General features: G+C 39.5%; 1 protein-coding gene across 2 annotated transcripts in view; it reads right to left on the bottom strand.

Annotated features, from left to right (window-relative positions):
• Positions 1-13,979, bottom strand: part of NCKAP5 (NCK associated protein 5) — a 797,184-nt gene that overhangs the window by 701,016 nt on the left and 82,189 nt on the right. For both annotated transcript variants that reach the window (XM_060775780.2, XM_060775773.2), the window contains exon 2: positions 9,396-9,521. In XM_060775780.2, the coding sequence (XP_060631763.2) occupies positions 9,396-9,464 (69 nt within the window). In that variant the 5' untranslated portion in view covers positions 9,465-9,521. The remainder of the gene's footprint in view (positions 1-9,395; positions 9,522-13,979) is intronic.

Below are 13,979 nucleotides of genomic sequence, written 5' to 3'. Positions count from 1 at the left end.
TACTATTTCTATAAAATGAATACAAAAACAACTTTTCTGATTCATGCTAAACAACTCACAAATATAGGGAAGCATGTACAGCTACATACTCCATCAACCTAGTATCTTCCAGATTTTTTAAAGAGGATATCTCCCAGAATACCTGACTGTCCCATATGCTGCAAGGGGGTAATGGAAGCTGAAGTTTTTGGAGGCAGTGAAGCCAAGGTACACCATATATTTTAATTTACAGCAGACATTGGATAATTTCTTCAGACTTTTCCATTTGTTCAACAACTACCCCAAATGTTCATACTTGTTTGAGAGTAAATAATATCAGAATACACTTACCATCAACCCTCCACATCCATGGATTCTGTATCCATGGATTCCATTATTCTGGCTTGAAAATATTCCCCACTCCCAAAATTTCTAAAAATCAAACCTTTGTTTTGCCATTCTATATAGGTGACACCATTTCTTACATTATTGCAGATAATGGGAATTGATCATCCATGGATTTTGAAATTCAAAGGATTCTGGATCCAAACCCCAGTGGATACCAAGGGCCCACTGCATTTTAAAGTAGATACAGTCACTCTAGTTTTAACTGTAAGCTGTCAAAATGATTTTATACAACTTAAAGGGATAAATTAGCCACTCCTTTATGTATGCTGTCTTCTTTTCTCCTCCACATAATGCTGTGGAATTTTTACTCCCGTACTAATGAGGTTAATGCTAGGTGGGGAGACAACAGAATTTTCAGTCTATCTGTAATCATGGGGTACAGGGAGACATATTTAGCTGAGTAGCCAGAGGAGAAACATCCAGACACACAAATGTGCCAAGGTAATAAATCAATTTTTATTCTGAGAGAGCTCCTCACTGTGAGATACTGTAGAATGATAAATAAAAGCTTCAAGTCCAAGGCTTAAAGGCTGATCCGTGAGGGTGATAATATTGACAAAGCAATTCAGAGGAAAGGTTAAATAGTATATTAACAGTTAAGTAGCTCTACTCTGAATGCACAGCTTCCCCTTCTGTTTCTACACAATACACAAAGGATGGCAGCAGCTACACCTGGAAACACTCTTATTTTGTTAGCCCTACTTGCTAAGGGACTGCACCTTCCACCGCTGGAGAAGTCACACACATTTTTGCCCCGAGTCCAACTATATAATGGCAATTAGGGGGGAAGGGCACATATTTTCCCATCTTTAGGATGGATTGCTTTTACAGCCTTGAGAATAGAACCTAATTGTTTCATCAACTTAGCTTGCAAAAGTACACATTTTATTAGTGGCAAGGGTGGTCATAAAATTAGCTGCAGATATATTGTTTATCTAAAGGAGTGGCGTTATCTTGAATACTGCATATTTGACATTGTCTTTTCCATGGCTCTTTATATTAAAGGCTCGCAGATAAAATATTGTAGACATGGTATTATTCAGCGCCTGCCAAGGTCTATACTCTACAGAGCTCCTAGATCCTCCTGACCTCCTCTTCCTTCTTATTGCTGCCTGTTTACCTACAAATCATGACAAGAGAGGCAATTGAAATGCAAACTAGAGACCTCATCAAACAAGGTTTTTTTGACCCCTTGATCCTCTTTGGCGATAGGGCCTGCCAAGTGCCATCACATGACATAGGCCATGACCTTGTCCCATTGATGGCCAAAGGGGTGAGGAAGTGTCACAAGATATTTGCTTTACAACAATGGGAGGTAAGTCTTTTTTTTTTGGTAGCTCCAAGTGAGCTATCCACATTTGTGGGGCCTTTCCTCCATCTGATGAGGGAAAGGGCTATGCTGTAATGCACATTTCCACCCTTTCCCCTGTCTGATGGGGGCAGGGACAGAGCACCAAAGCACCTTGCCTGAATGCCCCAATGTGATGCGGGAAGGAGTGAGGGCACACGGGTTACCCTGAAGCACCACACCGATGATTGCTGGCAAAATGAAACTGGGGCCCCCATCAATATGATGAGGTCCTAGAGATCTCCAGAGGAAACAACATTGGCTGTTTGGAGTTGCTTTTAGGAGATGGGATTTTTTAAGGCACACGGAGGCATTTGTTTTTCAAAACAGGAATGTATTGTTTGGTCTCTTATTCTTTGTAGGGGGGGGGGGCATTACAATGGATTTAAAGCAGGACCAATGGAAAATGTTTCAGAATGATCAGCTGCATGAGGCCGTAAAAGTGCTTTCAGTCACTTTAGTGGCCACATTTTTTAAAAAACCAATAGATACAGATGCAGACATATGGGGCAATATTCTATAAGCTGCTCGGGGTTAAATGCATCTCTGTGAATCCTGGAATTTTTTCACACTTCCTATAACATTAGTTATGGTAAATGTAAATGGCTGTTTATTGAGTGGTATGTAACCACATGACAGTGCTATGAAAACTGCCATGGAGACTTCCCATTTGATGTGCCTGATTCCTTCCTTCTATGAATTTATGATAAAGTGCAGACTTTTGATTAAAAAATCTGGCCAGCATTTGAGAAGAAAAAACAATACAAACTGCAGTAAGTTGCTGGTTGGAAATGAAACTTATGAAGTAGGTTCTGAAAGCTTATGGTGTAATAAAGCCAGTAATATGTAACATGCCACAAGACTGCTTTTGCAACACAAAGAAAAACATAGCATCCCTCTGGCAGTTGTCAGATGACCATCTGTATTCACCTATGGAATGTAGGTGAATTCGGAGTGATCAACTGAGCCGTGACAAAGGAATCAACCCTGCAGCTATCAATGGGCAACCATGAAATAATAAGACCAGATCCAAAACTGGGATTAAATAAGGGCCACTTTATTTAGCATGTGTCCTAATCAAAAGCAAGCTGGAGGTGAGGAGGAGAGACAACCTGATATAGCTCCAGCTGAGACCAGGTGTCTTCCTTTGGCCAAAACCTTGAGGGCGGTCCAATACTTGGGAAACATCCATCAGGTTTTACATTTGAAACGACATGTTAGGTGGTCAGGTATTAAATAGCCTGCAAACTCTGCCCCATCACATGCAGCCTCTTAGTCTCCACATATGGAGGCTATCAAAAAGGTCTACAAAAAGGTATGCACTCCTTGGATACACAATAGAGCTGGTAGCAAGTTTAATCTGAGATGAGTCTGGAATCTCTGGCAACATTAGCGTAAAGACGTGTGTACTGAAAATGAGGGGGTGCTAAGGAGCAGGTAGGCTTAGTAGAGGGTGAAATGTTCTTTCAGTGAGCAAAGAGCTTCACCAGCATTCAGTGCCTCCAACTGTGAGAAGAAGATTGCGCAGCTACCTCACTTGTTAAGGCTAATCCAATTGCAAATCACAGTGGTATGTGACTAAGCCTTGGAAAGGTGAGAGCAAAAGCAATCAGCCTCCTAAGAAACAATTCACTGCACTTTGCTCCTGAAAATTGAAAGCCTCCCATTAAAAAGGGGGCTTAAAAACCTCAACTTTATATAGGCAAGGTACTAGTAAAGATGAAGCATTCTCAAGAAGGCTGCTCAGCTAAATGCCATCACAGCTGCAAGTGTCAATCCAAAGTGATTCCCAGGGCAGCCTGGGAATTATTCTCGTAAATAAAGAGCACAGCTTGAAACACTGACTTTTTCTGATCAAAAAGTCTCCTGGAGACAAGTGAACCGTTTTAGGTCAGGCAAAGGCCTTAGTTTCTGGTGGGCCTTTTATTATTTTCACAGGCAGCACTGTATTCAGAGTGGGTAGAAAGCTACATTTCTTCACAGCGATTGTGATATTGTCTAATGGTTTTTCAGCTTTGAACATGGTTACAGAAGGATTTTTAAAAGAGTGTATTTAAAGAAAGCTTAAAATCTTTTCAGGTATATAGCAGCTTAAGCAGCCCCAACAGCTGCCCAGTTTCTCTCATATAGAAATCAAATAGAGGAACCATAATCATGACTTAAACATTTTAAAACTAAAACCATGCTATTTCAAAATCTTATCTTAGACTAATAAAAAGAAAACTCTTTAAAAGTTTTGACACTTACCTTTTAAAACTTTTAAAATGAGTATTCTTTGGACTGACTATAATTCTCAGTCCCATCAAGAATAGACCTACTGAATTAATGGGACCTACTAAGTCAACAGCTATGACAGTCCTATGGACTCAGTGGGTTTGTTCTCATTGGGATTTAACAACAGGAGCTAGTCCATTACCCATTAGAAATATATGTATTAAGCTAACCAAATTATCTATTAGACCAAGTTCTGGTTCAAAGCCCTTGGAGGTTTATATGCAATTGAGAGATGAGCAGACACAAAAGAAGATCAACAAGTCAAGAAACTATTTTTAACGAACTGCATTCCACTGTGGGGTCTAGACTTCTGTGCTAAAATAATATATGGAGCCAGACCTTATGATGTCATGCCTTCAACAACAAGTTTAGAGACGGAAATATATTTCTGTGCATTCTGAATCCACTTTTGTTGCCTTCATTTTAAATAAAGCATGAGCCTTACATTTATTTATTTATTTACTACATTTATATCCCGCCCTTCTCACCCCGAAGGAGACTCAGTGGCCTTACCAAAAAAAGGCTGTAATTCTATGCCATAAACATACATACAATAAAATAAGCACATGTAATAAAACCAAGAAATTAAAACATCAATGTTAAAACCAATTATTAAAATCATATAATCCAAAATCAAGATCCAAGGCCATTTCATTAGTCATTTTTCTATTCCATATTCTCATATTGCACTAACTTGCTAGCTTGCATTGGGCACATTGGCAAAGGCTTTTTATTCAGTACATGAGATTCACCCCACCCCATTCAACTGCAACCTGCACTATCTTGATTCATTGGTCAGTACTGATGGAAAGTGTAGTCCAATAAAACCTGGGTACTGAATGTGTGAGAACATTGAGAGAAATAAGAACTCGTTGACTTATGATAAACCTGAACTATGGCTCTTGAAGTTGCAATCCTTGGGATAATGTGCAGCATGAAGAGAAGGGCAAACAAGTAAAGAAGAAAGTGACCTACCCGTAGTTCTATTGATCCAATCTGTTTTTTCTCAGCCCCAGGAAACCTACACATAAGGCTGGGAAGAAAGATGGCTGACTAAGCCAGTTCTATGGGGAACGGCTTATGAAGTTAGGTATGTTTAGATTGGATTTTAAAAAAACAGGACACAGAGCAATGGATTCAAAGTCCAGGGAAAGAGATTCCACCTAAACATTTTTGTTGTTTATCCATTCAGTCACTTCTGACCAGTCACTTCTGACTGTTTGTGACCTCACAGACCAGCCCACACCAGAGCTCCCTGTCGGCCGTCACAACCCCCAGTCACTTCAAGGATACCATCCACCCATCCATCCATCCATCTTGTCCTTGGTCGGCCCCTTTTCCTTTTTCCTTCCATTTTCCCCAGCATAATTGTCTTCTCCAAACTTTCCTGTCTTCTCATTATGTGGCCAAAGAACTTCATCCTTCCCTCCACTGAGCAGTCAGGCATTATTTCCTGGAGTATGGACTGGTTTGAACTTCCCGCAGTGCAAGGCACTCTCAAAATCTTCCTCCAACACCACAGTTCAAAAGCATCTTTTTTGCCTTTGCTCAGCCTTCCTTACACTATTTTATCAAGATTGGTCATTGCTCTCCTCCCAAGAAGTGAACGTCTTCTGAAGCTTTATGATGGTAAAAGCTGTTTAATAGTGGAAGATACTGCTTCGGCATGGCCATCTGTCAGGGGTGCTTTGATTGGGTGTTCCTGAATGGCAGGAGGTTGGCCCTTGTGATGTCTTCCAACTCTTTGATTCTATTATTCAATCATTCATGACCTGCCCAACACAACTGCCTTGTTAAGTGGTAATATAACTACTTTTTTCAGCCTGGGCTCCTTTGCTTTTTAAATTTTCCAATTTAGCAATTATTAAAGATTTTTTAACCTCACTCTGAAAAGAGACAGAAGAGAAAACATCATCTAGGATTTCCAGGATCAAACATTGCTATAGAGTCAGAACCTTGTTATTTTCTTTTTTTCCCCAGGGTAGTAACCAAAACATAAAGTCAGTGACATCCTATTTCACTACAAGATTCATACAACTTGCTATACTGATGCTGATTAATTATTTATCTGGGAATAGAAGGAATCTGCTGTTGAGGGGGCTGAAAAGGAGAAGACAAGGGAGTTCCTTGATTTATTTTACAAGCTAGAAGGCTGTCCTTTCATCTCTCCAACTATAACTGCTCTATTACTGACCCAGAAAAGGGAGGTGACTTTGATTTTCATCTCCACTTTCCATTCCTTCCCAGGTCAGCTGATTTCATCATCTACAGAAATCTCATACCAGCCTTCCTACATTTGCACTTTGAAGGGTACTAACTCAACATGTCAGCACCCTTCTGAAACACTGACCCTGGGAATCTAATTTCTTTGAAAAGAAAGCTGCTTTTCTGTCACTGAGTGAGGGACAAAGTCCTTATGCTGAAAGTGGAACCAGGCAGCAGGCACAAAGATGTGTATTTTGCTCAAAGGAATCTACTAGGGCTTTGATGGAAGGAGCAGGTTTTCTTACATTGCTACTCCTCCTTGTATTAATTTACAAATGCACCCCCCTCGCTGCGGAGCCTATTCTGAGAGCAAAATATATTCATTATTATACACACGTTCATAGTCCAGCTATTAGGTAGCTTAAGGAAAGTTTTACAGCATGTTGTAATTCTCAGGAGCACTTGATACGATATTCAGTTCTCTTCTGCAAAACCTCTTTCAGAGGACACTGTCATGACATGATTGAAATTCTCAAAAGCACAGATATTGTATTCAGCTCCACCTCTCCTCTGTGAAACCTTTTCCAAAGGAATCTATATTTCTTTCACCATTACAGATGAGGGGATGTTCATAAATTTAAATTGTGTTTCAAAGGACTAGGTGGGTCCTGATATACAATCCCCACACCCATTTTTTTGGAAACCCCCTAAAAATGGTATGTGTTGAAAACAACTTGAGAGAAAAGGTTATGTCTTCCCTTAAGTATTTGGCAAGGTTGAAGCCCTGTATAATATTAGGATAGGATTGCATGGAAATAGATGTCTCTTTAAAGTGATATTAGAAAACATGTATAATCTAGTCTGAAGCATACCTAAAGTACAAGTCACATAAATAATGAACAGGTGAACTTCAAGGGTGAAGAATCACCTAGAATTGGAAGCCATGAAGTCAAAGTTCCAGGCATTTGCTGTTTGTGATAGAATTGTTGCCAACTGTGACATAAGAGCTCAATTCCGAAGGAGATACATTACCAGCTGGACCATTGTTACCTGAAACTACAGCTATGATTAAATACCATTGAGTTACCTAACTTCCAGTCCAGGTATATCACAAAGTCACCCTGAAGGATTGCAAGCACAACCTGGGGATCCCAATCAGATACAATGAAGGCATCTGCCCCTGTGGCTTTGCTACTCTGCTGTTGAATATGCATGCCCTGTGTGGAATACATTGCACCACATTAAAACAGTGGATGTGGCTCTTAATGAGACATGACGCATTATCATAGGATGCCTATGCCCCACACAACTGGAGAAATTATACTGTTTAGGATAGGACCACCTGACTTCTGTTGGGAAGTAGCTGTCAATAATGAAAGGACCAAAGCAGTGACATCTCTGGCCCATCCTCTGTTCAAGTATCAGCCAGCATGCCAATGCCTTAAATCAAGAAACAGCTTCCTAAGATCAAGAGAGATACTCACAGGAACAACTCAAAGCAAGAATCCAAAAGTGGCAGGTTAAAACCCGGCACCTGAATCAGTGGCTGAGACTGAATGAGAAACTCCCTCCTGGCTACACAAAAGACTGGGTGACTTGAAAGTCACTGAACAGACTGCACTCTGGCACCACGAGGTGCAGAGCCAACCTTCAAAAATAGGGCTACAAAGTGCAGTCGACGACATGTAAGTGTGGAGCAGACCAAACCACAGACCACCTACCCCAATGCAACCTGAGTCCTGCCACATGCACAATGGAGGACCTTTTCACAATAACACCAGAGTCCCTCCAAGTGGCCAGCTTCTGATCAAAGGACATTTAGCATAATGCCAAGTTTTTAAACGTTGTGTTTTTAAATACAGGTTAACTGTACCCTCAACTCGCTTCTGACGCAATAAATAAAACCCTGAGGGGTTTAGAAAGTCTCAGTAGTATCCTTTTGGGGGAGCATGCTACTGAATCACCTGAAGGACTTAACAAGTTCCTCGATATACCATTGCCCCCCAGGCATGAGTAAGTGAATCTGTGGATATGGGCTCTTACTGTATATTTAATAAAGAGTTGCCCTCAGTCACAGCTATGTTACATGTGTTTGTCCCATATGCCTGAAAAAATGTCACATGTGAAGTGTGGGCTGCATTATTTCCACTACAGGCACATACTTATATCCTTTCTTTGTCTTGCAACCATTTCACAAGACAGGTGTAAACCTAAATGTGTCATTAGTTGTGCACTTAAGAGAGAGAGAGACAGGCAATCATTGCTGTCAATGATAATATGTGGATAAACATGGGTTTGTCATATCAATTTTACATTTTAGATAAACACTTTAAAATATTCTGTACTAAGCCACTCTTGCACAAACTTTTCCTATTATTTGAAGTAACAGCTCCAAAACTGAGCTGTTACTTTATTTTAGTGCATCCCAGATTCATCAAACTACCCTGAATAAAACACTATCTTTCCTCTGTAATTCCTTCCTATACTATCAATGCATCATGTTCCTACACAGATATCCCTTCATGTATTTGGCTGCAAACTTCTATTTACATTCAGCCATTAATAATACCTTTGTCTTTCACAATTCCGAAAATACAGTTGCTTAGATCTCATCTGATGCAAATTTAGATATACCCTCTGAAATCACTGGTCCCTCTGAAATCACTAAGACTTACTAGGTATTCATTGGGTTAGTCACAATTAAATCTTATTGATTTCAATGCAGCTGTTGCAAAGATTATCAAGTCTGATTCCAACACAATGGCCTCAATTCAATAGTCCATCAGTAAAACAAGTGGTTCTCAACCTGTGGATCCCCAGGTGTTTTGGCCTACAGCACCCAGAAATCCCAGTCAGTTTATCAGCTGTTAGGGTTTCTGGGAGTTCTGGGGACCCACAGGTTGAGAACCACTGGTGTAGCATAACCATCTGCCAGTGGACCTTACACTGAACATGGAAGGCTGGCTTTGGAGACTGCACAGACAGAATGAAATATCAAACAAACAAACATTGCAGAGATGCTTAAGCATGCAGCTATATTAATACCTGAATACGAGCCACAATCTTGAATATGTGTTTTGGAATACAATCAAGCTATAAAAGAGCACCACTGTAAAAAGGCCAAATCCAGCAGCCAGAAAGACAAAAACATCCAGAAGTGTAGAAACATTTTTGTACTCACCATAAGGCTGCTGTCCAAAGAGAATCTCTTTCCAAACTCTCTTTTCACTTGTTTCTGCTTTTTGTCCATGGCTGAAGATCCTTTGATGTGTAGTCAATTACAACTGCCAGGTTTCTGCTCTTCTCACTGGGGAAATACATTAAAATTTACATATTAAAATTGACTTTTTATTTGATATTAAACATTCCAAAACAATGATTGGTTTGGAATTTCCCTATGTTGTTGCTATTAATCTGAATTGCTTGTCTTTTGTGTTTTTCCTAAATTATACAGCAAAAACAGAAATACTTCTACCTCATCAGAAAGCAAAGTATTTTAAATTTCTGTAGACCTGAACACAACTGTCTCTGTTCCAGTTTATGATACTTTTCATTATGATAGTTCTTCTTGCACAAATATTTATGTGCATTACTATAAACATTTTACAAATGTACATGTGTCAGTGCATATTGCGATTAACAAAAGTATGTTTTTGTACATTTTACAAATATAAACTTTAAAAAACTTGTACATTTTTTCATATATATGATTTCTGCATATACATTTTTCTATGTAAACTTTTTTCCTGCAATGGCAGAACCAAGAGTATTTCTTCCCTGTCCCTACATTTTCATAGTATATTATATGGGTAGAAAGGAGCTGCAGTTAGATTTGGAAGAAAGAGCTCTAGTACAACATGGCTGTGTCAACAAATATGAATACATATAAGTACCAAACCTGTGCAATATCATTACTTCTTGATAAAAAGACAAACCAAGGTTGACATAACAGCTAACGCTGAACAAGATTATTCCTGCGATATGACACCAGAAGTGACGATCAGAGCAAATAGTAAACTATTTCAATCAGCCTATGCAGCTGGATTACAATTAGAGGGAAGTCCCTGCAGATTATTTTTCTGTTTCCATTCAACTCCTTGGAATCTAACCATGGTAACACACAGTTAGTGTTTCCAGGTTTGAAAACATCAATAAGGAACAATAAGGTACCTAAATACCAAATAAAAAAATAGATTTAAGTTAACTTTGTAAAGAATCTGTGGTGGCGCAATGGGTTAAACCCTTGTGCCAGCTGAACTGCTGGCCTGAAGGACAGTAGTTCAAATCCATGAGACGGGATGAGCAGCATTGATTGCAAAGACAGTGCTGTAGAAAAATCACTTTCATTCATTTTTCTGTGTTTTTTTCAAGATACAAAACAAGTCTGTCAGCCCCTGCTTCCCATTTGGGGACATGAGAGAAGCCTCCCACAGAAGGTAAAACAGCCAGGCATCCCCTGGGCAACATCCTTGCAGACGGCCAATTATTTCACACCAGAAATGACTTGCAGTTTCTCAAGTGGCTTCTGACATGATAAAAAGTTAACTTTGTCATGTATTTCTCTGTAAAATTACCATATTCTCCAAATTCAGAAATGACATGAAGAACATATTTTCTATCTTTATGAAGGGTCCATATCTTACAATATGGGACTTGGGGGCATTGTAATCAGTCTGTACAAAAGAAAAAGTCCTCCAGTCTTCAAACAGGGTGCATTCCTTATAATAAGGGACATCTGGCAATCGCACACAATGGCATATATTGCTATATAGCAGCATTGATTGCAAAGACAGTGCTGGAGAAAAATCACTTTCATTCATTTTTCTGTGTTTTTTTCAAGATATAAAACAAGACAGAATCAATGCACATTGCATTGTAGCATTTTGCAAGGTTCATGATCTCTTGCAAAACATCAAAAGCAATTCACTGTACTTTCGCTTATGATACAAACTGTAGAGACAGCTTAATACATCTTAGCTATTTTAGCAAAAACTTGGTTTAACAGGAAAGATTATTGGACCTCCATTTTGTTACTCCTCAACAAGAAAGTATCCAATTTGTATCATCTGATCGATCAATAATTAAACAACTCAGGCTTTTAATACAGTATGATCTCCTTATCCACAAACTCAATAGATGAAAGTTTAGAGGGCATGCTTATCAAGTTGGCAGATGACACCAAGTTAGGCTGGATAGCTAACACTCTACAAGACAGGATCAGAATTCAAAACAAACTTAACAGATTAGAGAGTTTGACCAAAACTAACAACATTAATTTCAACAAGGAGGAAAAGAGAATACAGGTAATTTAGGCAGAAAGAAATGAAATGCAAAGATACAGGATAGGTGACGCCCAGCTTGACAACAGCCCATGTGAAAAGGATATTGGAGTATTCATGAACAACAAGCTGAGCATGAGCAAACAATGTGATGCAGCAGCTACAAAAGTCAATGGGATTTTGGGCTGCATCATATGTAGTATGGTGTCTAGATTGAGGGAAGTTATGGTGCCTCTTTGTTCTGCTTTGGTTAGACCTCACCTGGAATACTGTGTCCAATTCTGAGCACCACAGTTCAAAAGAGATTTTGACAAACTGGAAGGTGTCCAGAGGAGGGCAACTACAATGATCAAAGGGTTGAACTAGATAGCCCATGTGGTCTCTATGATTCTACGATTCTCCCAGCCCATGCATATCACAGAACAGCACTGGGAGAGGTCAACAAACAAATGTAATAGTGGGCCTCTCTAGGTCCTCTTAGTTCTATTCTACATCATACTTCTGGCTCAAATGTAGTCAAAATGTAGGATATCAATGTATTGTCGAAGGCTTTCATGGCTGGAATCACTAGGTTCTTGTGGGTTTTTTCGGGCTATAGGGCCATGTTCTAGAGGCATTTCTCCTGATGTTTCGCCTGCATCTATGGCAAGCATCCTCAGAGGTAGTGAGGTCTGTTGAAAATAGGACAATGGGTTTATATATCTGTGGAATGGCTGGGGTGGGGCAAGGAGCTCTTCCCTGCTAGAGCTAGATGTGAATGTTTCAGCTGATCACCTTCATTAGCATTTGAAGACCTGCCTGAGCCTGGGAAAACCTTTTGTTGAGAGGTGCAATAAAACTGCACTGTAACTTAAAATAATTAGAAATGTCTAAAGTTACCAGCCCTTACCTAGCACAACCAGGCACATCTTAACACCTCTCAACAAAAGGTTTTCCCAGGGTCAGGCAGGCCTTCAAATGCTAATGAAGGTGATCAGCTGAAACATTCACACCTAGCTCTAGCAGGGAAGAGCTCCTTGCCCCACCCCAACCATTCCACAGATATATAAACCCATTGTCCTATTTCCAACAGACCTCACTACCTCTGAGGATGCTTGCCATAGATGCAGGCGAAACGTCAGGAGAAATGCCTCTAGAACATGGCCCTATAGTCCGAAAAAACCGACAAGAACCTCATGTAGGATATCAACTGGAGATCTTAAAACATATCCTTTATTAATATGGGGGTGGTATTGTAATAGATAACTTTGCATCCTTTTTCCCTAGTGTTCATAGTATTCAAGCTAAAGCACATTTATATTTCCTACTCGAATCATTCATATAGCAACTAGCCATATAGAAAAAGTTTGTTTATTGAATGATTTCTGAAATGTATTATCTCTTTTCAAACTAGATTCCCTGTGTATTTTCTGAAAGACTAAAAATAACTATAACAAAACAATGAAATACAAAAGCTTGGAATGTCCAAAAGCTTTAAACATAAACCATAGTCAATAAAACTTCACAGTAACTTAAAATAATTAGAAATGTCTAAAGTTAGCAGCCCTTACCTAGCAGTAAAACAACAAGTAGGTCATTGAGTTATAACTTTGTTGGAAGGGCTGTGGTGCAGCTAGTTAGTAGCTAGCTGCATTAAATCACTACTGACCAAGAGATCATGAGTTCGAAGCTAGCACAGGTTGGAGTAAGCTCCCGATCATTAATAGTCTAGCTTGCTGTTGACCTATGCAGCCCAAAATACTGTTGCATCTGTTAAGTAGGAAATTTAGGTACAGCTTTATGCGGGGAGACTAAATTAACTAATTTACCACACCATAAAACCTTCCAGCATTGTGCAGAAAGAAGTACTCCATCAAAGGACCTGGTATCACAGTAAATAAATAAAGGGACTTTAAAAAGTAGAGAACAATCATGAAAAAGCTCTCTTGTAGGAGGGCAGTTAATAACAGTCCCAAATCTCAGTGTGTAGGAGGATTGATACAGCGATCCACTAGATACTTGGGTACTAAGCCACACAGAGGATTTAAAGATATGCACCACTACATTGAATGTGACACCACAAAGTAGGAGAAGGATAAGGTGCTGGATTTACTGATTTATGTATAAAGAAGAGAAAATGCACCTATTCCACACATGAACTCAGCAAACCTATGAAAATATATTTTCTGTACCTATACAGGACTGGGGTTAGAGACTGGTACAATTGAGCACATACTAAGGCCTATACCACAGTAAAGGATACAGTGGTGATCCTTAGATGTATTCCTCCTCTTATCTCCCTGCAGACATCTTACTCAAAGCCTCCTTCCCCAAAACTTGGAGCCCATAATCTGTTATCTCATTTTTGGGCTCTGACATTAGAAGCTGTTGATCCTGTTTCTGAAAGATTTTCCTCCACATTTATTGTTTGAATACTTGTTTCTTCCTCTGTTTTCTTCCTATAAGCAGCCTTGAACAGTCTCATCTTCCCCAAATATTCATTGCAT

This window comes from Anolis sagrei, chromosome 1 (genome assembly GCF_037176765.1).
Source record: "Anolis sagrei isolate rAnoSag1 chromosome 1, rAnoSag1.mat, whole genome shotgun sequence".
In the NCBI taxonomy this organism is placed as follows: Eukaryota; Metazoa; Chordata; class Lepidosauria; order Squamata; family Dactyloidae; genus Anolis; species Anolis sagrei.
Note: the sequence above shows the minus strand (reverse complement) of the source record. Positions and strands in the feature narration are given on the sequence as shown.